Source organism: Poecile atricapillus, chromosome 5, assembly GCF_030490865.1.
Source record: "Poecile atricapillus isolate bPoeAtr1 chromosome 5, bPoeAtr1.hap1, whole genome shotgun sequence".
Classification (NCBI taxonomy): Eukaryota; Metazoa; Chordata; class Aves; order Passeriformes; family Paridae; genus Poecile; species Poecile atricapillus.
In genome coordinates, this window is record NC_081253.1 from 18,076,485 (window position 1) to 18,103,456 (window position 26,972).

At 36.8% G+C, this 26,972-nt stretch overlaps 1 protein-coding gene across 10 annotated transcripts in view; it reads right to left on the reverse strand.

The window, feature by feature from the left end:
- Positions 1-26,972, reverse strand: part of COBLL1 (cordon-bleu WH2 repeat protein like 1) — a 79,149-nt gene that overhangs the window by 22,316 nt on the left and 29,861 nt on the right. For 3 of the 10 annotated variants that reach the window (XM_058839585.1, XM_058839579.1, XM_058839578.1), the window contains exons 2-7: positions 13,553-13,729; positions 8,631-8,832; positions 7,507-7,735; positions 5,820-5,858; positions 4,866-4,960; positions 4,502-4,741 (exon numbers count right to left, since the gene is read on the reverse strand). In XM_058839585.1, the coding sequence (XP_058695568.1) occupies positions 4,502-4,741; positions 4,866-4,960; positions 5,820-5,858; positions 7,507-7,735; positions 8,631-8,832; positions 13,553-13,644 (897 nt within the window). In that variant the 5' untranslated portion in view covers positions 13,645-13,729. Of the gene's footprint in view, positions 1-4,501; positions 4,742-4,865; positions 4,961-5,819; positions 5,859-7,506; positions 7,736-8,630; positions 8,833-13,552; positions 13,730-14,923; positions 14,956-17,634; positions 17,692-22,494; positions 22,791-26,972 lie in introns of those variants that run through there. The other 7 variants (XM_058839588.1, XM_058839587.1, XM_058839586.1 and 4 more) reach the window with 6 other exon arrangements.

Below are 26,972 nucleotides of genomic sequence, written 5' to 3' on the forward strand. Positions count from 1 at the left end.
CTCTCTTCTCCCTGGTAACTCTGACTCTAGTCAAAATATCCCTACTTCCACAGCACTCAATGCATCATTGCTCGACTTCTTTAAAGAGCTGACCATCAAGTTGCCGGCAAGCAAGCCTCTGGTTTAATTTCTTCAGCATGGAACACACCCCTCACAGAAATCCTAACTAACCTTTCCTGTGACAATGGCTAAAAAAAAATCTTTCCAGAAGTACTTTATGGTTTAGCTGCTTCCCACCCTTCTCCATCTTCTTCTTCCCTTTCTTTTTTTAAGAGGTAGCCTGGAGATTTAGCTTTCTTTAAGAGCTACGGTTGTGTAAGTAACAGCAATTTGTATTTCTACAGTTGAGAAGTTCTATCCATTATTTTAAACTGTTAATGTTTTAACTAAAAATCTCCACTTAATTTTTCCTACCCAAGCATAGTTTATGCATGCTTTTAACAATAACTGTAAACAGGGTAGAGAGAATTAATGGGATAAAATGCAGATGTATCAGTCTAGCTTTTATAAATAAAGCAGTAGGAAGAAAATCAGCTGTGGCATTTTGAGCATATTCAAATGCTTTTCTTTTAAAGAAGGGTTATTACTAGAAAATTGCAACCACTTTTATGAAAACTGTGAAGATACACACACTAAATTATACAACAACATTTTGCAAAAATCCTTGAGAGTCCTCTCTACTTGGAAGTGTATTTAAACTTGCTAGTTCTAAACATGCTTCTGACAAGAGTCATCTTGCTCAGAACTAGAACTGGCAAATAAGGGATTTCAATATTACAGACTAACATGCTCATTTCCCACCTGATTGAAGATAAAAATTTCCTGGACAAACATTAACCATTTAAGCTTACTAGGCATCTTTCAAGTCTCATGTAGAAACATAAGCAAATCATGCTATGTAATAACTTGTTAAAGGTACCCTGACATCCACTGTACTATTTTCTCCCCTAAAAATAGGACCATGTCCCTAAAAATGAATTCAGTAACCACCTTGAAATGGAGGCAGAAAAAATTCCAGCCTTCATATCAGAATGTAACTACTCACACAAAGAGAAAGCAGTTTTCTTTAATGGAAAAGTAGCAGAGAAGCTGTAGGTGGTAAACATTAGAACCCTTTTTCATACTCTGAGAAACTGGACTGCAATATGTTGAGAATTTGAAGAAAGACAACAGTAAGAACTCTGTTCCCTTAAAGTTGGTTCATTTCACTGGTGTCTGATGTTACTACACATTTCTCTCAAAACTAGGCAGACAGTTCATCCAGGCAAAACTGACATTTCACTTTGTCTTCCTTGTGGATGTTACAAAAAGAGATTTGTCCATAATACGGCCTATACAGAAGGTCATCCTGGTGCATAGAAGAAATAAAGTATGCATCCAGTTTGACAAGTAAGCTGAAGGGCAGGTTACAGAACTTAGGCATTGTTAAAAGCAGTATGATTTGCAATGAAATGCTTCTTGTAAGGCAAAAGGAGGTAGAAAGTAACCCTTAAGAAAAAAAAAAAGTTTATCTTCAGTTCTGTAAATTAACTTCATTGGACACTGAAGTTGCAGTGAAATTCCCAGACATACTAAATATCCCAGAGAACACACCAATCAGCCTGCTGAGCAACCTGAGAGAGACTGTCCTACCAGCAGGACACACATTTTCACCAGCAGAGAATTGGATAGACTAAATTCTTATATAGTTTACAACGAAATACTTGTGATCTAGTGTGACCATTGTACTGGCCTCACTTACTGAGAGCTGACCTGGATTAAGTGAGACCTTTTGAGATCATTTGGTCCAACCTTCTGTTGAAAACAAGTTCTTCCACTTTATTATTGATTATTGCTAGCCTATCAAAGAACATCTTAAACATTTCCAGCAAAGAAGCTTCTGCCATTTCTTATGGGTGAAACTCACAGTGTTTTGTTCTTCAGTCTGAATGGAATTTCCTCTGGAGAAGCTAATGTCTACTGGTTCTCATCCTGCCACATGCAATCTTGTAAAGAATATATCCCAGATTTCCCTCTAACACCATCCAGATATCAGAAGAATGTGATTAGATACTATCTGAGCCTTCTTTCCATTAAAACATTTATTTTCTCAGCATTTTCTTAATCTTTAAACAAAGGTTATATCCTGTTTTCCATCTCTGTCTTGAACTGCAGGAAACAAATCTGGACACACTAGTGCAGTGATTACTGAGCACACTGGATTCAAGGTGATGACATTACCAGATCCCAGCCTGTACTGGTGCTTGGGATTACTTCGATGCAGATAGAGAATTTTATATGCATCTCCTTTAAATCTCATTCAGCCTGCCACTGCCTCTCTGAGTGGTGGCTGAAGTACCCACCTCTCCATTGATTTCAGTGCCAATTTCAAGTTTGTTGAAGGTGGATTCGGTTCCATGATGCAGATTGCTTATAAATATATTTACAGTGTTGGCCATACTACCAACTTCTTAGGAACTCCACATTACAACCAGTCTGACTTAGAGTCATTACCCCCACTGTTTGAACTGCAGCTGCTTTTAGCCCTATCTTGTGTTTCATCTGTCCGGTTTCTCACTTTTTCAATAAAAAAAATTGAGGTACAATCTGACAAACACCTTGCTAAAATAAAAGGTAGATGACCCTCATCCTTTATTCTTGGATTTCTGCTTGCCACTAATTTACAAATTTCTTGACATCTTCTGCCATTTGGAGCACTAGGCTTGCTTTTGCTTTCCCAAGAGAACCTCTGCATGTCCAAGAAGTACCTATGTATTTCTTTCTGGGAATTGTTCTGCCCCCTACTTGAGTTCTCTCAGTAGCACATTTAAATAAGACTGTTTAAAAACGTTTAAGTGCTTGTTTTTATGTCTATTCCTATTTCCACTTAGGAGAATGGACTACTCTTGTACTGCAGGAAGGCTGTCTCTGAAAATATCTCAGTACTCTTCCAAGCAGCAACTTTATTCTCCAAGGAAGTCTCCCACAGGATCTTTATGAGGAGTTCCCTGGTCAAGTTCAGCAATATGTACATACCAAATTAATTCATTAGGTGATAGGTAGATACCAAAAGACAAAATATTGTACTTGAATTAATAAAATTCAAAGGAAAGTGTAAATATTTGTCCACATTTAAGTCCCAAGCACTACAGTTTTTGATAAATCAAAATGCAATCAAATCCCAATGAGAGAGAAGTCACCTTAAAAAAACCATGCCAAAGGCCTCTAAGGTTTAAATGAAGAAAGTATACACAAAAATATAACTTGATCTGGATGTCCTCTCTTTGTAAGCTATTCATCTTCAGTCAGATCACTTTAGATCAGTAAGAAATGTCAGTACAAAATAATAAATATAAGCAATTGTTTGAGTGACAGCCAAGCAGTCATACATTACTTTTAGACATAATAGGATATTAATAATTTAAAGCATTTTAACATTAATAAGCTATTTTTTAATAAATTGAATTAAATTAAAAGAGAAACACGGTGAAGAAAAAAAAAAAAAAATCATTATTTTCTTACTCTCCCCAAAGGTTTCTTTTACAAAAATTCAGAAAGAAACCTTTGTCTTCTTCAAATGATAAAGCTTTTCATCAGGACACAATACACAAAGGCAGAACTTCTGTTAAACAGTGCTCTCTTGTGGTTCTGTGCATCAGTGAAAGACTAAATCATTGTATAAAGATAAAGGTAGTCACAGTCTGAAATTTCTCGCCAAGTCGAACTCAAAATTAATCCCTCAGACATGGATTTCATTTACTTCTGCATTTAATTTTTCTAGCATGTCAATAACCTCATATTTAAAGAACACCTATAGATATTGTATTCAAAGCAAAGTATGAAATAAATTTAAATATATATATCACAAAAATTTTGACCTTGATCTTTAATTGGAATTCACAATTGACAATATGTGCTATACCAGGAGAGCAGTTAATGCATCCATTCTCAGAAATTCTATTGGCAGAATTTCTGTATCTCATGGGACATACAGGTTACTCAAATATGTAGCCCAGACCTCGCAGTTTCAATAAAATATAGCCCAATTTTAAAAATAAAAATCTTACATTGACTTGCTGGGAACAATGTTTAGACTGCTCCCCGTGTCCACTTTTTTCTACAATATAGTGTAAAGAACAAACTACTCATTATCCCGTGTAACTAAAGCATTTAAAATTAACAGGAATAATTAACCCAAATTACTAGTTATAATAAAGTGATACCACCTTCTCATACTTAAATATATAGAGTATTCATCCAAAAGAACAAAAGGGTGCTTACAAGATCAGTTTATATGAGAAGCTGGTTTTACCTTTTCAAAATACAGCAACTACATTGGTTATAAAGTTTAAAAGGAATGCATCATTCAATTTCTATAGTTATTTTCTAGCTAAATTTTTTTAAAGAAATTATTTTACTTTTATTTTCCATTTATTTCAAGCCTCATCATGTATTAGCAACAAGGTTATCAAGGTTATGGTGCCTGTACTTTTTAAGAGAAGTGAAGCAAATCTATTCTGACCTGTTCATTCCTATCAAAGCTGTTAGATTTCACAATATCAGATGTAGGTCTGGCCTGGGCTCGTGCAAGTTCCTGGGGAGCACTCTGAGAGTTCGGCATGGGCGGCAAAGGAGCTCTCCGTTTCTTTGGCATCTCAGCTGGCAGAGTGTTTGAGTCGTACTGCTTGCTGATAGTGTTAGATCTCGTGATAAATGTTGGCCTTGGCTTGCTCATCAATGGAGTTGCTGGGGCACTGGCAGCCTTGAGGTGTGGGAAATAAAAAGAAACACAAGTTGGATATATTTTGCGGGAAATAATCAGCAGTATTAATTGATCAATCTCAATATGTTTCTACAAGTTTTCCTTATACAAAGTTACACCTTACTTGTTCTCTTTTCTTCTTGTTCCATTGAAAAAAGCTGAAAAATCCTTTGTTTTCTTTCTCCTTGAGAACATCTATGTTTTCAGATTGGTAGGAGCCTGAAACAGAGAACAATAGTTGTAGACGTTATTTCATACCGAGATTATTTGTCTGCATTCTTACTATTTCACCATGTGATAAACCTCCTGAAAAGATACACAAAACATAGCAGAAATCACCTCTATTAACATTTTTTCTAGGTGCTGCAAAATGAGCAGTTTGCCTATCCTCCATGTTCTTCCTCTCCTTCTCAGAACTCAGGGCAGATGAGTTTCAGCTGGTCTTAATACCAGCACTTAATCCAGCCCACCCCACTTGTCATATGCTATGGTTCATATCACAAAGGTAGTAAAAGGGGAAAAGAGCATCAGACTTCTCAGCTCTCCGTTCCTACTGGCTTACATTTATGGCAAAGTGTGAAGTGGGACAAGCCAGGCCCCAGCCTGCACACGGTGTAACTATGGAGAAAGATCACCCAAACACTCAATCAAGTGCACACGTAACTGCATGGCAGCCATAGTAAAGATAGTCATATTATCTTGCAGTATTTATCCTCCTTAAATTGCTTTATTCATGCAGAGGATTTGTAAATATCATGACTGACTTTTTTTTAAATTTACTAGAGTGAACTTTCTTAAAGAAATCCCATTGAATGTACATGTAATGAGCAACAGAAATCAGCAAGTCTTGTAAAAGTATTGATATAACCCTATACTGAATAAATTAATCTAGGGTAAAACTATACAAAAAAACTTTTTATATAGCTCTATATACCAAATTTTGCACTATCATTTGCAATATGCATTTAAGATAGGACAGAGATATTACTCATGTTACAGTTAAGCAGATGCTATAATAGGAGCAGGTGCTAATGGCGTGTAAGTGCTAAGTTTCACTGCCTATTTCAGTAAATCATACCTTGAAAAGATGGTAAATTTAAATCAACTGGTGATGCAGCTACAGAAAGACAAAAAGAAAGACAGAAAATGTGAATCTGAATCAAGGATGTAGTGACAACATACAAACACAAGAAGCCAAGCTGGATCTTCAACATCAGGGAAAATTAACTGGGTTCTTTGCAGAAGTAAAAGAATGGACATCTTTACCACCTAATATTTAAATTATTCAAGAACTTCAGCCTGAAGATATGCAACACAGACTGCATGTGTGTACATAAATAGGGAGGCTCCACTCATATTTCTGAAGCAATGAGAAAAATCAGTATGTAGAATAGTTTGCTCTGGTTTGGATGGTTAGGCAGTCCAAACTTGGAAAACAAAAAGAAATATATAATTAAAATATAGTATTAATAAAATAAAATTTGAATTTGAATTCTATTAAGTAACAGATGCACCTCACCATTTGCTTTCATAAAGATAATGGAAAATTCACAGCTTTGAACCTTCCTGTAAAATTGAAATGCTGAACTACTTCATATTAAGAGAACTGAAAAATATCTGAATTTCCTAGTAGGGCACTGCTGTGTAGAAAGCATATATGCCCTGGTATGCCCTCCTAAGGATTTTTGGGTGTTGCTTCAAGTGAAACATACATCATATCATGCAAAAAGCAACTTTTCCAATGTGTAGATGAAAGCAGTAAATAACCAGACCAAAAAACAAATAATGCACTTGGGAGTACACGTAGTCAAAGTAACACATTTAGACAAGTTAAAATATGTTGGTTTCCAGTGTAGAAAAGTATTTCATTTTTGTTTGCTCTATAGAAAATGAAATATTGTCCAAATCTGTCATTCTGACCTTTAGCAAGTAAACTGAGAGAACTCTTGAAACTGTAACCACCAAACAGTCCAGATTTAAGTAGAAAGAGGGGCAAAGACAAACAAAGCCCCAACAAGCCCCACAAGATTTATGTAGAAATTAAATCAAGCAAATAAAACAGTAGTCAGTACTAGGAGCAACTCAATCAATATTATTGCTTTCTACACTGAGGTAAAATTTCCTGCAAGAAATGTCTGAAATGGAACAAGCCACACTGTACAGATTTTTTAATTACAGTATAGTAAACCTGTCACCTCTCCAGATGAAGTTAGAATCTGGCCTAGAAATATCTGTACGAATATTAGAAAGTCAGTACATTGTGTCCCTGTTGGACTGGAATTAAAAAGATAATTATTATACCTTCACAATCTAGAAAATTACCAAGCAGTACTCAGAAATATACATAAAGACCGTTAAAATACTCTAATGCTTTGAAAATTTTTAATTGTTTTGAAGAAACTAATTTTCTCTAACATTTTCTGTTCTTTTCTGGTCATCATGATATCATATAGGAGCCAAGGGAAATAGGGTGTTGTTGAAATTTTTGAGGGAGGTGTGAGGGTAGAAAGCAAAGAAGGCTTTACGTTTAAGTGAGGATTTGTACTCGGCTAACTCTGCTGGTAGTGAACACTTGGTTAGAAAATAAAACTCTTATACAGCACTTTTGTAAATAAAAGTCCCAGTACAAATGAGTCAGTTTCAGTTTTGCAAAGACCAATGAGATAGAAATTTCTAGAAAATATTTTTCATAAGTAAAAAACCCAACAACACGCATACAATTATTATCTTTCATATTACACAGCAATTTACAAAAGTTATCTTACCTTGACTGACATCCATGGCATACAGTTCTCGTAGTCCGAGCTCATTAAGAGATTTTGTCATATCAAGGTGTTCTTGTGACTGGTAACTCTTCAGTAGCAGCGTGTGTGAAGGATCAAACTCACATTTGCTACAGATAATTGGTACGAGTTCTTGAAGGGGTGAATGTGGACTAACTCTTACTACTGTTTTCTGTGTCTTCTTGTAGTTTATCACTACCCTTACTGTTTGCTAAAGAGAAGAAAATGCCAATAAATACCAGCACCAATTCCAAAAGAAACGGCATCTTTACAACAGCCTCACAGTAATCACCAGAATTACACTTATGGCCAACTTGACCAGTGCTGCAGGTTCAGAAATATTACATAAGAAACAAAGAACTATTTTGCTATTCCTCCCACTCGAGAAAAGGACACGTGAAGCAGACTGCTTTCTCCTTTAGCAGTGCCATTTGCCTGTGCAGCAGGGTGTGTGCCTGGAGGGTTATCCTGGGCAGCTGTGGAGCTCAGGTGATGAGCCACAAGCCACTGCCTGTGAACACGTGTGTAGGAGGGAAGCAGAAGGGCAGAAGAGCTCTCCTGGCCCTCTGTAAGTGCTTCAGGTAAATTAAAAGTCAGTATTCTTCTACATAGCAGAACGACAAAGGTGGAAGGAAAGATTTAGGCAACATCCAGAAAATGGTTTAGTACTTCTTAAAGCTCCTCCCTCTTCAGGGTATATAAAAAAAGCTGAGAGAGAACAGTATGTATTGAAAGGAGACGAACATACAATCAGAAGGGTACGTATATCACAGCATGACAGATGGTACAAGATGTTGATTCTCAGTTTGTTCAAGGCTGTACTCAGCCACACTTCATCTGCAGAATTTTTCAAAATGCCGATAAAGCATGGGATCTTAAATAATATTGTGATATTTCCTTCTTTCAGCAGCAAATATGTTTGCTGCAACAAATTGAGTTGTATTTTACCTAAGAGAAGCTTATCAAAAACAGACTAAAGCATTTCACAGAGCTTCTATGGTGAGAAGATGCAAGACAACAGGAAACACTGAAACGAGAGGATGAGCTCAATTTGTTGAATACAGCAGTAATTCTAATTTCTCAATATGCTTAATTTTAGTTCTCACCTCTGGTATAACTGGAGCAGGTTTCTTCTTATCCATTTGTTTTGCCTTTACAATCACCTTTTCCACTTCAAGCATTCCCACTGGCGTGTTGGGTTTGAATTTAATCTGGCTATTTTCTGCTGATACCAACTCTATGGTATAACTTGATGGATTTAAATGATACTGTGCGCAGAGAAAGATCAGCAAGTCCATCATGGGCTTCCTGTAAAAGACAAATGGAACTGTCACAACAGATGACAATTAAGCAGGCTATAACAAGACATGCTGCTAAACATTTAATTTAAGTCGTCCTTTCCCTTCTAGGACTAAATAACTACTGTTAGACACCAACTTTAAATATATTTAGAGCTTTAAAAAACATGATTTAAAAAAAAGCCAACCCTCAAAAAAAGCCACTAAAAAGAGAATGAAAACAGTTTGCACAAAATTATGCCAAATACTTGAACAGAGTGGGAACTCCTTGTTGTGTGAAGCTTTTCCTGAGGTCACCAGGCACATGTGGATTAGTTACCTCATTTGACATTTAGCAGGAACTTTAACAGTGTTGATAAATACTCTGTTACTCATTAAGAACAGTTCTTTTGCAAAGTTTGGCATTTTTATTTCCATTTTGAGTTACAAGGGACTTTATTTTCAGGAGGCCTGTACATGTGCCACTTGGAAGATGCAGGAGAAATAAAGTTTGAGAAAGTCACATTTTAAGCAAGTCTTGCATTAGGGGTTCCAGAATTATCTAGGTGCTTAATACAAACAGTGAGAAATAAGCTAAATGGCAATATAGTAGCAAATGCCATTTCTTGAGAAGTTCTGTGTGATAAGATGTCCTTCCCACAATGAAGAATGGCCAACAGAATTTGTCAGTAGTCAGCACCTGTATGTCCTTGTTCCCTCAGGGCTTAATGAAGAACATGCAGAACAGAGTATTAAGATAGGCTGAGTATTTCCAGTTTCTACTAAAATACATTTAATAAAGTCGTACTATAAACAGAAATGCTACAGAAGTTTAAATAGACCAAAAGTAAGGCAAATGTCCTAACTTTGCATGTTATGGAACTGAATCAGGTTATAGCACTATCAGATCATTCTTCAATAATTATTCTTACCCAACTCGGGTAAGGACAATTTCATTGTGACACCCTCTGAATCTTTCAGTTACAGCTATGAACAAGGAAATCCATCACCTGCTCTGTCTCACAAGGATATTATGAAAATAAAAGTCTGTGAAGCAATCAAATGGTATGTTGAAAAAAATGCTGAAGTGTCTCTGAGAAAATTAATACAGGGTTTGGCTGGTATGGCTTTATCAGAAATCTTAAATTCTAGATGTAATCTCATAACAGAGTCAAGCATTCTGGTAGCACAGCCAAATGTGGAATTTAAGATTTCCGATAAAGCCATACCAGCCAAACCCTGTATTAATACATACCATTTGATTGCTTCCAGTGTGTGAAAAAGCAGTTATCACATGGTCTGAAGAGGTACAGGAGAATATAAAACACTCATGCTTTCACCTAGATGATATGTAACAGCCTGAAGAATACCATGAGAAATGCAGAATAATAACTGCTCCTCCCTCTTCACATTGCTAAACCACAAAGTTTATTTCAATGCATCTCCTGTATATAGCACAGCCTGGTTCATTTACAAGACAGAGGATGGAATACTTCATTTCTTGTACTTCTAATCCCTAATAAAACAAGTACATCCATCCCACCGTAAGAAGAAAAGGGCTGCAAATGCAAATCTCATCATTCCCCCATCTCACTGGGGGCAGAGCAGGGCAGGGCCAGGGAGGAGGAAGCCAGAGGAGGCTGCAAACCCCACTTCTGTAGTGACCCTTCTGGTTACCAGTTTACCCAATAAGTTACTCATTACCTTTTTTCTGGTGAATTTTTATACACTGTCTTTAAAAGCTACCCTTCAGTTACTGGAGGGGAGTAAGAATATCAAAGATGACCAGAGCAAGAACTGACATGCAAGGATCCCAGAAAGCCATCCTATAGAAATGCACCACAGCGACAGGGGCACACCCTCATGTTAATCAGTCACACTGAGTGACTGACAAGTGAGAATGATAAGTGAGAAACAGCTGCTCACAAACAACAGGCACATGCAGATTAGTACACCAGAACAGTGATTCAGTGCAAATTTGCTTTCCATCGGTGCTTCCAGAAACAAACTGCTTGACAGGAGGATGACGGACTTTTAAGACCCCACTGAAGGCAAGATATCTTCAACAACTGCTTTAGAAAGATATTCCTTCAGTGATGAAAAATAAATCCAAACAAGCTTTTCTTGTAACCATAAGAAAAAGCCCAAAACTTGTAAAATTCCTTTTTCCTAAAGCCTTCAAGAATTATAGGTAGAAGAATATATATATCACAGTACATTTAACAGCTTCCCTAATTAATATTTAGCAAAGCACCAAGAGGAGGCCATCAGCCACCTGAGAAGTACATCATCTGCTTGTCCTGCTTTATCTAACTTCAGTAAAATATTTATTTGTAACTTAACTTCACCAAATTACTCTAGGTTTTCTGGAAATTTCTGAGTGTAAATGTACTTCGACATTTTCTGACTTCTGCATAATGAGGATTTTTATATCACTAACACCTTGCTTTGTGCTACATAGTTCTTGCTACCCACTATGCCAAAGCAGGGAGCAAACCAACCCAACTTAATCTGAAAAAGTTTCTTCTAGTGAACTATGGAATTTGAGCACGCAGCTGTTAAAACTCACCATTTATCTTTTTCTACTATGAGATTTAAAAGGTGTTCTCTCCTTGGGACCTTCAGTGCTGCTCACCTCCAGTTATGAATGAGGAAAGAAGCAAAATAACAATTTGTCTGTTTATGTCATTTCTAGAGGGATCATTTTGCTCACAAGATATGACTATAAAGACAGAGCAAAGCTAGAACAAAAGGTGGTTTGAAATCTATTTGAAGTGGACTGCAGGTCCTGTACATCTCCCCTCATTCTGAGATGAGCAGTGCTAATACTTGTTCTTTGCAAGACAGTCACTTATGAAATCAATCACATACAGCATCTTGATTGAAAATCCTGTAGATTAACTGTGGGATAATAGAACTGGTTGGGAAACAAGTGCAATTCCTGATAAGCCTGTAAGGCCTGTCTTGAACACTGAGTTCTTATAACTGAGTAATTATACACAATGTAATCTGACCAAGTGAAAATAGATGCAACGTTCCTCTCTCGCACTTTGTTCTGAGCAAAGCATGAGAGAGGGCTCATGGTACTCATCAGTGTGGAAAAAGGGAGCAAAAAGAACAAGAAGCTCCTGACAGCGTACACATGGAGCCTTCATGCCTAAGAAGGTGTAAAAACAGAGGAAGGCATCATATTTACAGACTGCAATATTCCTTGCTTTAAATGTGCTGAAAAAAACAGCATAAAGCATCAAGTACTTACATTATTTCAGAAAATTTCTTCGGAGAAATAAAATCTCACATTTATGTTATCCTGAAAATCAGAGTAGGGGGAGGTGTAAAAAGACCCACTGCAGCTCTGGTGAACAAGCTGATATTTGATGTCTAAGCAACAACCTCATAAACTCCAGCAAATGACAGTGTGCTAACAGACTCAAGCCAGATTTCATCTCTCACTGAGAAGGAGGTATAAGCACACATTTATAGTACCTGGTTTGAATGAATAAATAATTCAGCCTGCTTTGTTTCAGTAGGAGAGACATAGGCTATACACTAACACAGGGACAAGATATAAATAGGTTGTCTTATTTCAGCTTAGGATAGCAACTAACTGGCATCCAAATTGCTGTGATCAATACACAGCCTTGCACAGGACCCTTCATAGCAGACTTACATTTTAGGTCCCAGTTTTTATGATTTTGGCTCACCAGTAAATGTTCAGGTCTTGCTGAACAAAAGGTGACTTGAGAGTTCCATGTGCAATCTATCCTACCAATTAACAGTCTGAAATACGCATTTCAAACTAAAACCAGCTTAAGCAAAACATAATTGTTAAAAGAAATCCAAAGCTGTAGCTATAATATTTTTTTTGAAGTATTACAGATTTCGGCTGAAGTAATGACATGTTTTTTGATGACTGCTGGTAGTCTACAGGTAGCAATGCTGAGCAAATGCTGAACACAACTTTGTAGCCAAATAGATTGAACAAACTCATCTTTAAAAAGCAAAACTTATGTGGGAAAATTCACTAAATCATACAAATTAATATTATATGGAGATTTTTAGTGACTAGAAAAAACAACAGATGTGGCTACACATACTGACAGGTATCATACAGAATTTCTGAATCTTAAAAAAAACAGTCTTTCTGAAATGGTAGGTAAATGTATAAAGATTATGTTTCCATATCTACGCAAAAATCATAGATGAATCACAGAACCATTTAGGTTGAAAAAGACCTTTAAGATCATCAAGTCATTAACAAAACACTGCGAAGTCCACCACTAAACCACGTTCTTAAGTACCACATCTACACACCTTTTAAATACCTCCAGGGATGGCAACTAATTCACTTCCCTAGGCTGCCTGTTCCAATGCTTCCTTTCCATGAAGAAATTTTTCCTAATATCCAATCTAAAGCTCCTCTTAGGCCATTTCCTCTTGTTCCATCACTCGTTACTTCTGAGAACAGAAACCCCACCTGGCTACAACCTCCTTTCAGGTAGCTGCAGAGTCATAAGTTTCCTCCTGAGCCTTTTCTCCAGGCTACACAGCCCCAGCTCCCTTGGTAACCCCAACCCTCCTAAGACCTGTGATCCTGACACCTCATTTTGTTCCTCTTCTTTGCACACACTTTATGTTCAAGCTTACACAAATCATGCATTCTACCAAATGATTATAACTTGGATGAAGGTTGAAGTAAACTTGAGCCAAAAAAGGAAAATTAAACAAAAATATCATTCTGTGTAACATACCTCCCATTAACTGTAGTGTACTTGATCACATCTCCTGGCAGGACCACTGATAACTCAATATCTTTATCAATTACATTCTCTTTCTGTTCCATGATGAGGTTGGTTGGCTCTGTGTTAAACGGAGAAACAGCAATGGATTTTGTTTCAGGTGGAGGAGGTGGTGCTTTAGATTTTCTTCTGAAATAAACAGTTAAAAATTAAAAATCAAATATGCATTTACACATACAATTCCAAACTGGCAAACTAACAAGTCTCAAAAGAGAAACGAATGACACTTTAGTGTTTCCTGAAGTAATATATGCAACAAAGGGATAAGAGAATATCTTAAATAGACTATCACTGGTGACAGAAGACAAAACAGGCTAAGGTATCCATCACCAAAAAAAAAAAAAAAAGGCCCAATAAGCATCAAGTCAAAGACTTCTTTAATGCACCATAAAGACTAAATTAGTTGATTGTTTTTTTCTCCCTTGGGTTATGCAAAGACCCTTATTTGTGCATTCTCCAAAGAGATTTACTGGATTAGTATAAACAGAAATATTGTATTATGCAGTATGAAGCCAAATGTACTACCAATGTGCTTAATACAGGATAGATACTGGACCGAATAGTGACACTTTTCCTCCTCAAATTTTTCCCTTGGTTATTAAAATTATTCAAAGAAATCCTACCAGTTCTACAGTATTTAATTTCTATACAATAATAAACTAAAAGTATAACCAATTTTTACTGTGTTGTAATATTTCACTCACGATATGCTTTCATATATTCCCCTCAACCTATGCTGATCTCCTGTTTTAATTTTTTCTATACCCTTTTCCATGTCAGTGACCAGTTTACTCTTGAGCACAAGGACTGACCACTAAATAAGCTGCATTTTTTTCACTTAAAAAAATTAGAAAACAGCATAAACCCCTCTATATATCTTAATATATGTATGTTACAGTAAATTCTGAATGCAGGACTCTCATGTCCTACAACATCGAGTCCAACATGTCCCTTTATTTCAATAACTCCCTGCATTAACCAATATATTCAGAAGGAAAATATACTATTATTAAGAATTTTGCCATTAGAAACAAAACCAAAACACAGTCAAGATGCATTACCTCATAAAAGCTTTTGAATTTCTTATAAACATTCTTGAATGGAGCAACATTACCAGAAAGTTAAAATACATTTCAATATAATACACAAAGATTCCAAAAATATGGTCATCATTTAGATGGAGCTACATCAAAGTTTGTTTACTTTAAACCTAAGGAAACAAATTAACCCCTATAACTGTCCTACAGAATTAAAACAAAAAAACCTAGCATAAGACTAGAAACACACACCTCTCTTGAGAAAACAAAGTTTAAAGGCACTCACAATGTAGAACAAACAAGGTCCACAGCAGCACTGTAAAAAACAACTGTAACAAGGCTTCACATGACTGATCTGTTGCTGAAAGTGCTTAGAGTTTTGAACTTCAGAACTCTGTGCTGAATAATTAACTATTCACAGCCCCTCCGAGCTAATCGGGAGTACTCACAGGCCTCCAAAAACATTGAATGAGGATCCACATTCAAAATTTTTACCTCCTCTCTCAATGTTTTAAATTAGTTTGGTGTGTTCTATATGATGTGCAACATGAGCTGAAAATTTGACTTTGGTCTCTACAGCAGTGTGCCTGGGTTGTTTGAGGATAACATGAACATTGCAAAATGCGTAAATCAAACTTCTTTGTATTCCTCCCCAGCTTCTTTGGGGGTTTTCTTGCAAGATTTTTAGTTTTCATATAACCAAATATAAATTATTAGCTAGTACAGAGCATCAGTAGAACTACTAGAAATAAAATCCCAAAACCATAAAAACTTACCCTATAACATTAATACCAAAAACCCCAAAGTGAACTAGTACTGCTTGTCGTCCCTTCTTTGCTCTTTCACACATCTTTAACTTCAAATGACTGTTTAAAGCTATTTATCACAGAATTTAATCTTTGAAGTGTCACAGAAAAATTTCTTTTCAAATGCTAGTGGAGTCTATTTTCCACTAGGTATACAAATGCAATTTTATCACTGGAACTCTACCACCACCAGAGTGCTTAACAACACACAAAAATAAATGTGCTTTATTCATACAACGTCTAACTTAGAGAGCTAAAACTAATCAAATACTCTCATGAAAACACATGTGCAACAGTTGAAGTTCCACATATTTATGAAGAACACACACACGGTCAGGTGTCTAACAAGGCCACTGAAGTCTTGTGTCCCACACTGCAGCACCACCTACCCCACCCACCCCTAGAAAATGTGAATGTGTTTATGGTTAGTTATGCTTACCTGTCCCACCCCACACAAAGGAAGAAAAATCCCAAGCGTACTTTCTCAGAAGTCATGCCAAGTTTTTGGCAACCTCTTATTAAACAACTGGGAATCCAATGCTTTCACTTTCTATTTCCAGATGCCATGTTGTTTTTTTCTTCTTCAGTTCTCACTAATTCTCTCATCTCTCCTGTTCAGCCCAAAGCATTTGCATTTGGTCTCATGGCTTTTTCCTTATTTCAGCTTGTTTCTACCTTACTGGGGAGCAGCTGCCTGACAGGCAGGCTGGGCTGCACTCCCAGCCCCAGAACTGGTACTGGGTAACACAAACAATTCAGGTGACCATGATTACATAGATAGGTGATGATGGAAATACACTTGCAGAGGTGGTTTTTACAAACCCTCCTCTCCTTACTCTGCAATTCAAGAAGCCAATGTAAGTGATTTGCTCACCAAGGTGTCCTCCACAAATCATTTTATCCCAACACCAAAAGTACCTCCAAGTCTATACCATCAATGCAAATACTTCTCCATCATAAAGAACCATCAAAAGTCTGTTTCTCTCTCGCCTCTGAACCTATACCACGTACTCAGCAAACCAGGACAGCTGCTGATTTGTAATGATTTTGCTAAAAAGACAGAGAAGGGTGTTAATCTAATTTCTTCTCCTAAAAAAAACCTGTTATTTTTAGTAAGGCAAAATACAATCATAACAAAGAGAGTAATTCCCCATCATATAAAAATAACACTTTAGAGGCCAGAAAAAAAGTGCTCAGTAAGTGGTCTTACTCATAGCACCTTTCATGTTCAGACAGCTTCCAGATGTACTAGAACCTAAGCCAACCTGTTCTCATTTTCAAAATAAATGGTAGAAGAAGTTAGAACAACCAAAACCATGGTCTTAATTTTCATGGCTACTATAGAATTACAGGAAAGTTGCAGGAAGAATCAAAGTGCAGCTTATTTAGCTATGAATTAGTTAATATAGAGGGAATTCAAAGAGAAATTTTAATCAAATGAGGTCACAACTCAATAACAATATGAACTCCTTTGGAAATTGTGTTCCAGTATCCTACAGGATGTGGGTCCTCACCCATTCCTTGTCCCTGTGGGTCCCAGTCCCAACAACTGGCTAACCCTCCTAGCCCTGGACAAGGCTGTCAGAGGAACATCCACAATGCCTCGCTGGCACCCACAAACCACCTTGTGGTGTTGCAGCCTGGGCAGAGTTTCTATTTCACTTGTTTGCCACAGCACCTGGAGCCCACTGCTTTATGCCAAGGCATTCAGCTGGTTCTTATCTAGTGGAGTTATATTGTTTCCCAGAAAAATGATTAATATCTCTCAGAAATCTAAATTTCCAAAGTCCCACCTACAATTCCTGCCAGTCTGTGTGACAATGCAATTCCTGTATTAAAGAATTCTTTCAGCTAAAAGCAAATAGAAGAGTACAATTTTTAAGAAAAACAGTGCATCTTGAAATCAAATCCAAGACCGCGAGGTCAACATTTTATGTGCTTCAGATCCCACCTCAACAGAATAAAATGCCATTGCTGGATTTCAATAACTTTCTTCCTTGCAAAGAAAAAAGTGTCAATGATCTCAATGCATAGAAGCCTTTTTAAAACAAAGGTCTGACACAGTAAATAAATAACGCATCATTTATTTGATATTCAAAAAAATGCTGTTAGGAAGTTAGAAGCAGAATATTTTTAACTATAGGTAACTAGAGGAAGGCACTATAAAATAATGAGAAATGCTTGAACTTACAGTGACCTGGGTATTCCAGTTTTCACCAGCATTTCCTTTCAATAAGAACCTCTTTCCCAAAAAAAGGAAAAAAAAAAAAAAAAGAGGAAATCTATCTGCTAGATTAGTGTACAATCAAAGGCTACAGCATCAAGGAATATTACTGTCTCCAGCACTTAACTTCCTATTTGGAACACAATTACATGAGATTATACAAAGACAGCTTGATAGCACTCTCACTGAAATTATTTTGAATCTAACCTCTAACATCAGAACATTTTCTCAGAACTTTCTATAGCATTCACCTAGGACAGGAAAGGTCATAAGGCTCTCACTTGCAAGTCAGTCATCTCTCAGGTAGTGAAATAGTTCATTAAACAAAGTGCATTAAAAATCTAAGCACAACAGATACACTTTAGTTGGTTAATCTGACTTAAGGCACTATGAAGAACACTTGCTTATTCAAAAAGCAACTAGTTGGTTTTTTTAAATCAAACTTTACAAAATTGTATTTTCCAAAATTACAAGAAGCACTTGGTTTTATTTTCACTCAGAGTCAGAAAAGGATTTAACTCTACTAAGATCATATCATGACAGGAAAAAGTCCACTGTAATGAAGCTTCTTCCAGAGATTTTTTTGTCTTCAACCTCTCATCCAAAGCAATTATTATAATGCTCTCCTGACTATTACAATAATGCTGTTTCACTGCCATGTCATAGAAGCAGACAGCCAAACACTCACACATAATCTTCTCTAACAAGGAACAGCTGAACAAGAATTCAGGCCTATATTAAAAGCATTGATTTGGTTTTTGTAACAATGATACATCAGTTTTGGCCAACAGGTATACAAAATATTTAGGCTCCTAGTTATATCTATAAGAATCCCCAGCCCAACACTCATCTTTAACGCTCACAGAACAAATTTGTCTTCTAGACTGAGTTTATTCTGTTCCCTTTTTGTGGATAATGGTTTCACAGCATCACCACTGCAAGTCTTCAAGATCAAACGCTACTTGCCAGGAAAAAGCTTGGAGACAACTGCAGCATTACTATCTGATCTGCTCCTCATAGTCCAGCACATGACTGCAGCTGTCAAGGCAGGTCACTCAAAAAATCACTCCTATATATTTCAGGCCTAAGTATAGATGAAAAAATACTTCAAAAATAAATTCTATCCATCTTCACTAAATTATTACCAGGCACACAGTTTTCTATACAAAATTTGGGGTGCCACTAAGTGCTTCAAAAAAGGTTACTTTAAAGTTAGACATATGGTAGTATTCTAAATTTTTTCCTTATTGTTAAGCAGCCCAAATATTTGCTGTGCCAGCCCCAGAGCATCAATGTAACATGACTATCAGCCTTGATACTGGGCTTTCATCTCAACATCAATATCACTGTTTGATATACAAGCTCTCTCTTTATTTCTACTATAAAAGCACCAGTTAGATGTTAAGATCAAGGTACGGATCAATGAGAGTCAAACAATGTCCATTCTTAGGTTATCCCTTCAAGCCAGGCTTATGATACATGTAGGACGATATAAAGGAAAAATACTTGCTGTATCTGCTCCAGAGAGAAATATGATCTTTCAGATTCTAAACTCATCTGTTTAGTTATCTGGGGAAAAATGGGAGGTCATATTGTACAGATATTGAGTCTAGCAGGTGGCTCAATAGGTACCAAGAAAAAAACCAACTTCAGAAACACACTTTAATTTAAATTTCCAGGGAGAGGAATAGTTTGCTAATCTTTTGTGGTAACAGGTGATTTTACAGGGCACTTCTATGTACAATTCCCAAGACTGAAAGGATACAAATATTGTAAATTGCACTGGAATTTTAAAAATAATAGAGAAAAATAACACCGCATAAAATAAGTCACTGAGAGACGTATATCTCTGCCAACACAGTAACTCATAGCGCAACTGATATATCAACTGACATGGCAGTAATAATGCTATGGGTGATAATATTACTAATTAGATGATCTTTGAACATTATCTCTATGGATTTAGTCAGTGAGGTTCCAACAAACAACAAATCATCTGCAGATATTCTCTTACTCAAACATTTATTCTGCTATAAAGAAAGCAAAAAAGAGGTAAAATGCATTTCCACTCTCAATAAATAAAGTGGATCAAGAAAAGGAGGCATCCATGGAATCAGGACATGTTTTCAAAGATCTTGTGAGAGAAAAAGTTTCTCTAGTCAACGGGATGTGTGGATTTACCCCCTAGCTAGCCTCATTGCTCAGAAGATTTTTTTTTAAGTCTTACCCGAGAGAGAAATAAATCACAGAACTGGGACAGTAACCATGACAGTAAGGTGAAAGCTCAATGGAATCTCTGGATGTCTGGTTCACACTAAAAGCAAGAAAGCAGAAAATGAATCCTTCAGTTCCCTCCAGACCATTTGGAACAGACACTTGCCCCCTCTGATTATCTGTCCCCATGGCAGTGACGGCCTTGGAAACAGAAGCGACTGTATTTGAGCCATAATTCATTAAATGTTTTCTATCGCTACAAGGAAAAAGAAGCATCTCTGAGAAAACATAAGCACAAATTGGTATTATGGGCATGTTTTTAATTTTGCCCCTCTTAGCATTAAAGGGGCACTAACTCTGGTATAAACATATAATTTAATTCATTGAAGTACAAATTTAAAACTTTTCTAGAAAAAAAATATTAATTCATTGCCCTTCAAAGCCAAATCATAACTAATAGTACAATGATCTATTCAAGCTCACTTACAACATATGAAAGATCCAACTCCTGAGAACAGAAAGCTGCTAACTTAGTGCTGTCTTGTACCATCCAACAAAACACAGTTAGCTCCCCTCTAGGCTTAAGAATCGCTTTGCTCTTTGGAAGAGAGCCAAAAGCTCTGAATCCTAGCAGGCAAGAGAGGATAAAAAAAATGAAAAATACTTTCTCCTCTGAATTAGCATAAAGTTGTTTATTATTATTATTGAGGGATTATAGAAATGTGTTCTGATACAAAAGTTTTGTTACAACAAATTCTGTTGTGCCAAGAGAAGTGCTTCTTTTTCTCCTCGAAAAAAAAACAAACAAAAAAAAACTAACAAATAAAATTATGTGGAAAATTAGTTCCAATGACATTACTTCTAAAGAGGTTGAGAACTTAGACTTCTAAAGTAAATAGGGCTAATATAAAATACAAATACAATCCTGGCATGTCCATGTGTGACACACCGCTGCAGAAAGCAGATACTTATCTGGTTTTGCAACTTTTTCTCAAAGTAAAAAATGCAAAAAAGTAACCTAGATTTGCTACCAAAAGAAAGAAGAAAAATTCTGAATGGCATTCAAAACAATTGAAACCTTGTACGGTTTAGTTAGCCTTTATTATATTTACAGTTACAAAAACAGCCTGACAGAAAACAAGGAGAGCAGGGAAGAGAAAGCAGTAAATCTGTAACAGTAATTGAGTAATAAATAACTGGCTGAATAAACAGGAAAAGAACACAAAGAGCAGCTTGATCTGAAAGGGGGAGCTTAACCTTTGATACACTAATAAATCTAACAAATACTTAAAACTCAAGCAAACGTAAAAATAAACTAAAATGAACCCTCAAATCTTTATCAAGAACTGCTAAAAAGGTTGCTCGTACAGCTGAGGTTTTTTTTCCATGACTAGTAAGAAAGTTCAATTAAGGGCTCTCAAATATAACAAAACCTGAATCTGTCCTTCTGGTTGTTACCCCCAGTCATGAAAGCACGGATAATGCCACTGTCTTTTCAAAGCCTGCAGATGAAGCACCTAGCTCTGCTCCTCGCTTTTCCAGCTGCTATTCTGAACATCAATAGAAGTAAAAATTGTCAATTATCTGAGCTTTGCTGCTGCTGCTTTTTTCTCCTGTTCAAAATCATGTTTTAGAAGTAACACTGGAGGCAGAGACTGGACAGATAGAGGCTGGGAAAGGTAAGGAAAAGAAAAGCAGAGGCGCTCAGTATCACAGAAGCCAGGAAAGAGGCTAATACAGACCCTTCCCTTTTCCCTCAGACATACATGCCTCAAATACCGGTACGTGGGTGTAGATGTAGGTGGGTAACAGTCAAATGCTGCAGGACAGCAGCTAAGAAGCTCTACACTAACAGGAAAGGCAAAATCCAACCTCTCTCCTTTTACCTGCTGTGGAAGGCTGGGTTCAACTACAACAGTAGCACTTCCCAGCTGAAAATTCAGATACAGCAAGAATAACTGAGAAAGCATAGCAATGCAACTTTAGAAAGCACTGCTATTTATTTTCATTTTTCCTGCAGGTGTTTTGAATAGAACAAGCTTTCTCCCTTTTAGTAAGTTCCTCATTCTCGAGAAACTCTCTCTTAGCAGTTATACCTTTTATCTAGAGTTTCGTAACATGTAAAATCTTTGATACAATCACATAACCCAGAAGTAGAATAATTTATTAAACTGAAGAACAGAGATGACTTTAAGTACTGGAAGGGAATGGGATGCAGGAAGAGTTTCTTATCCTGAGCAAGATTAAATATAAATATCTCTGTGTGTATATCTGTGTGCATTTATACACAGATGCTATGAGACACATGATGAATGTATAGAGTTCCTACACACACAAGCAGGTCAGCAAATAAGGCATCCTTGCTCATTACAGGAAAGAAAAGAGGAAAAAAAAAAAAAAGAGTTGTTTAGGCTAAGAAATTTTACTAAACCAAGCATTTTATTTACTAGATTTCAAGAGAAGCATCTTGGCAGTTAGTATCCAGAAAAGCCTGATGTAATAAAGAGTTTTATCCCAATGTATGAGGACAGCAGCTATAGTTCCCCAAGCAGAAACACTGCGCATCTTGGGCTAACACTGCTTGCAACACTAACAAATGCCTTGAGTACCCACCTGCCACCACATCCTCCTGCTCATCCTTTACAGCTGCCTCCTCAGCATTCACTCTCCTGCCTGCATTTTCCTCAGAAAGCAGAGTGGAAAAACCTTCTACCTTCCAGAACAGGGTCACATTTAGTACCTCCTCAAATGCCAGTGCTGCTGCTGGAGCCCCAGCCTCATCTCAGGCACTAGGCACTCTGTGAGGGGCAGTGGGCACTACGAAGCAGAGCCACAAGTCCCATCCCAGCTCCCTGCACAGCACAAACCCAACCAGAAGTTTTCATGGCCACCTTTACAGCCACTGACAGCAGGAGCTCCCTCCCCTTTGTCCTACTTTAACTTTACCTCCCTCATTGGCTGGCAGCTCAGGGCCCCAAATGAATGCTCTTATTTTTTTCTTCAAACTCATCCCCATCTGCACACAAGGGCTGTCATTATCCCCTTTCTCTGCTTATATCTGCATGCTCAAAATCCCCTGGATCCACTCTTACTGGATTCTTGCAACGAGCAAGAGGCAAGGAAGAGAGAAGACATTTCTTTGAAGAAAGCTGGCTCCCCTCATGATGGTAACACCACAGCTATTTTGGATGACCAGCTACTTCCATTTGAAAGCCTCTGCACTTTCCATAAAAAGATACAGGGCTTCAGCATTAAATATAAAAGAGAAAAAAAAAATCTTATTTATATAATAATTATTATAATCATCAGCAGTCTGGTCTGTTTCTGTAAAGAAACTTTCCTAATGAATGCTCTGCTCTAACTACTATACTTCACTTCTACATTCACCCCTGCATTCTTTTCAACTTTCTCTACCACAGCCAGTTTACAGCAATATACTTCACCACTGAGTTTTTAACATGGTAACAGATGATATAGTGCCAGCAACCTACTGACATCTACAAGAAGTTCAATTGAACTTCACTTAAGAAGTTCACTTTCTTAAAATCTTTCTTTGTTGCTGTAAGCAAAGTGCATCTTGGCACTGTGCAGTTATTTAGGAATTCAGTCTATTTAGGTACTACAAAATATTCTAATGCTTTCCATGACAAATGAAACCAGTATACAACACACAGAATACATAGCAAGGACTCTACCATATTAGACACTAAAAGAATCAACTTTTACAAGGTACTACAAGCAATAGTGGGGGTTTTTTCACCCCAAAAAAATTAAATCAAAATCTGATGAATGCTAATCAAAGAAATCAGAAAAGCTCTACCGTTTGCATGAAATAACAGCATTCTTCATTTAAAATAATCTCAAAAACCTCATTTGAGCTTCTAAGCACCAAATATCAACTTAAAATAAAATAGGTAACAGCTTCTATACCCAGAAATGTACCACAGAAATTTCAGCAGTTTGTCCACATGGATAAACCTTTTTACACACCCTCATCTCTTAGCCAGAGATAGGATTATAAAAACCTTTTGGAGGATTATTCCATACTTTGTCTGAAAAAGGACAACAGACACTAATTCCTCTTTCTTCATACAGGCCTATATTTAAGTTCTGGTAATTTATGTACTGCCCTACACCTGAATTCTGTGTTCTCTCCAAGAGGCAAGGATTTATATGCTACTGCAGGTATATAATTATTGGTAAATATTTTTTCCTCACAACAAGTGTTAGGACAGCACAACACAAATATTACTTTGAAGCCATTCTGCTCAGCCACTAAACAAGGAGAAGGAAGAATAATAGCTAAAATTGATTACACCGCTTTTCTGCTTACCTCCAAGATAGCACAGGTGGTTCTTCTCCATTAATATGAGGTGAGTTTCCTTCAATAGCATATGGAGGTAGAAGGGAGGGTGTGTGTGTGTGTATGGCAAGCTCACTGTTGCTCCCTTCCGCTACTGCTGACATCAGTAAGCCTACCTATTTATAATCCCACCACCTGACCAAACAGCCTACAGAGTACATCTAGAGATTTGTACAGCCTGTAATCCTGACATATCTACTGCAGCCAATTCAAAAGAGAGTATTAAGTAGCTTTGTTATGTCTTCTGTGGCTTTATACCATAAAAAGAATCCAATCCTGTTTTCCGCACCCCTTTATATTTGCACAAAACAAGTTTAATGGGAATTCTTAGCATTAGGACTAGTCCTTCCATCCATGCTTTTTAGCCTTCCTCTTCCTGTGAGATAGCCAACTAAGCACCTCAGGTGAGCATATTCTAGGGATTAATGGAATATTTAGACAACAGAGGCAAATACCCATTTACATCCAGTTAATTTGATCATCAGCACTACCTACAAAACTATTGAAAATTAAGATTTTTCCAAATCAATTTCACAAGCCAAGCACAATATTTATGCTATCACAAAACCAAAAACAGCTCAGAAGTGTTTAAAGTAGGATAATTTACAGAAGCTTGACCTCATTGTCAATTAAAACCAGAAGCTGCTTAAAAGCAGCTTAAAAACAATTCTCGATTCAGTTACCTCTTCCCAAAGTCAGCCCTAATGCGTTCAGCCATGGGAGGGCTGCTTGTAGCTGAGTCTGCCTAGGGACTGGGAAGGAATGCAGTCAACAAACTTTGGGCAAGTGCTGTCATCAGTGGCAACATCCTGCAGGTTTCAATCATTGGTAAGTGTTGCTTCTAGATCTGTATCAGGCCACAGTGTGTTTCAAAGTAGCTTGAGTACTGCTTCAGTGAGAGGAAAACATCTGTGCGAGTACCTGTGTGCTGAGTAAACAACATTACTGACGTTTCCTTATCTAACCTTTCCTACCTGAGAAGTCCTATCACCAGCATCCATTCCACACTAATGCCAGACAAAACAGAAATCTAAGTCAGCTTTGCCTAAACGTGTGTACGGTTGAATTAAACCATTAGATGAATCAGCTGTGTTCTGCAACCAAACTGCAACAGTTAACAATAGAAGAATAAAAGTCCTTTCACTTGGTTGATAAGCTGGAGAAGGCAATAATGCAGAGGCAGCCAGGCTGGCAGGACAAGACTGCCTGTAGGAAAAGTTTGGTGCATACAGGGTATCAATGTTGGCTAAAACACCAACATATTGCCTGTGGCTGGTATGTCCCACACAAGACACAATATTTGAGAATTTCACTTGGAGGCAGTAATTCTTATCCGGGTCTAAGGGCTACAGCTAGAAATATACAGTTAATACTCACAGTAATAAAACATCTGATTTTTTTTTTTTTTTTTTTTTTGGTCCTGCTGTTATCTTGTGGTTATTTTACATACAGTTAATCTAGTTAGCAATAGCCTCCTTATGGCTTTCATAGATTAGGCAGTAAATTTATCCCTGTTGAAAAATCATAAAGCTTTCATTCAGGGAGTGACCAACAGAATTTAATACTACCAACCACAATCAAGTGTTCAACATTTCAGATAACCTGAAAGGACAGAAAGATTAAGTATGTACCTGGCCATTTTCCCTTCATCTGACAGACGGTACTTTTACTTTTTCTTCACTATCACTCAGCACAGATTACTTGCTTTTTGTGGGGTTGGGTTTTTGTGGTTTTGGTTTTGTCTTTTAAGCTCCCAGAATACTTGTGAAAGGTAAAATTATAAGAACTTTAAAAGATGAGGAAGGAGGAGAGCTTGCACAGGGTATTAGGGGAAAAAAAAAAAAATAATGATAAGAAAAACACCATATAAAGGAATGGAATTTAAATGTTTTGTTAGAATTTTGTTTAGAATTTTAATGTGCTTCTCATTTTTTTCATAAAGCATCTACTTCAATTACAAATCCTGGCATTGCTGTTAGCAACACTTCCTAAAACTGAAACATCAACTGAATAGTATCAGCAATGAAAGGCAATATATGTGAATGCACCATAAACTGCAATTTCTTTTCTGATTTCTAGTGTGTATATTTAAAAGAAGCAAAATAATTATATTTTGCTAAATAGAATGATATTATAGGGCTAAATACAAAACACTCCAAACAAAATTAAAAAAAAAAATACAAAGAGGTCCCTGTACAGGTCACATTTGAGTACAGATCTCTCAGGCTCTTCAATCCATAGAATTGTTTCCAAGAACAAAAGCTTAAGACTTGTATGTACTAGTGAGGAAAATAATCCAAAACTTTCCCAGTACTCATTTTTAGATCTTTAATACTTTCAGATTCATTTGTCTTTATTACCCAGAGCATTTAGTACCTTTGCAATGGGGAGAAAAAAGGAAAACTCAAAACAGAACTCCAAAAAGCCCAATGCACTGTTAAAATTCAATGGACATGTATCAGTAATGTGAGCATGGAAAAGCTGCTCAGAATTACCTGGTTTTAAAAATCCCCAAAAGGGACAAATCTGTGAAGCTGGGAACTCTTTGAACCTATTGTCTCTATTGTTATAAATAAAATAGCACTTTTTAAAAACTATCTGATATTTCATCTAACCCTGAAATAGTAATGATTATTTTTTTAAAAAGTAATCATCCATGAGAAACTGAAGTCTGAAAGCAGCAAGAATAGCAGGAAACACAGATTACCAGGGTAAGAATGGCATTCTT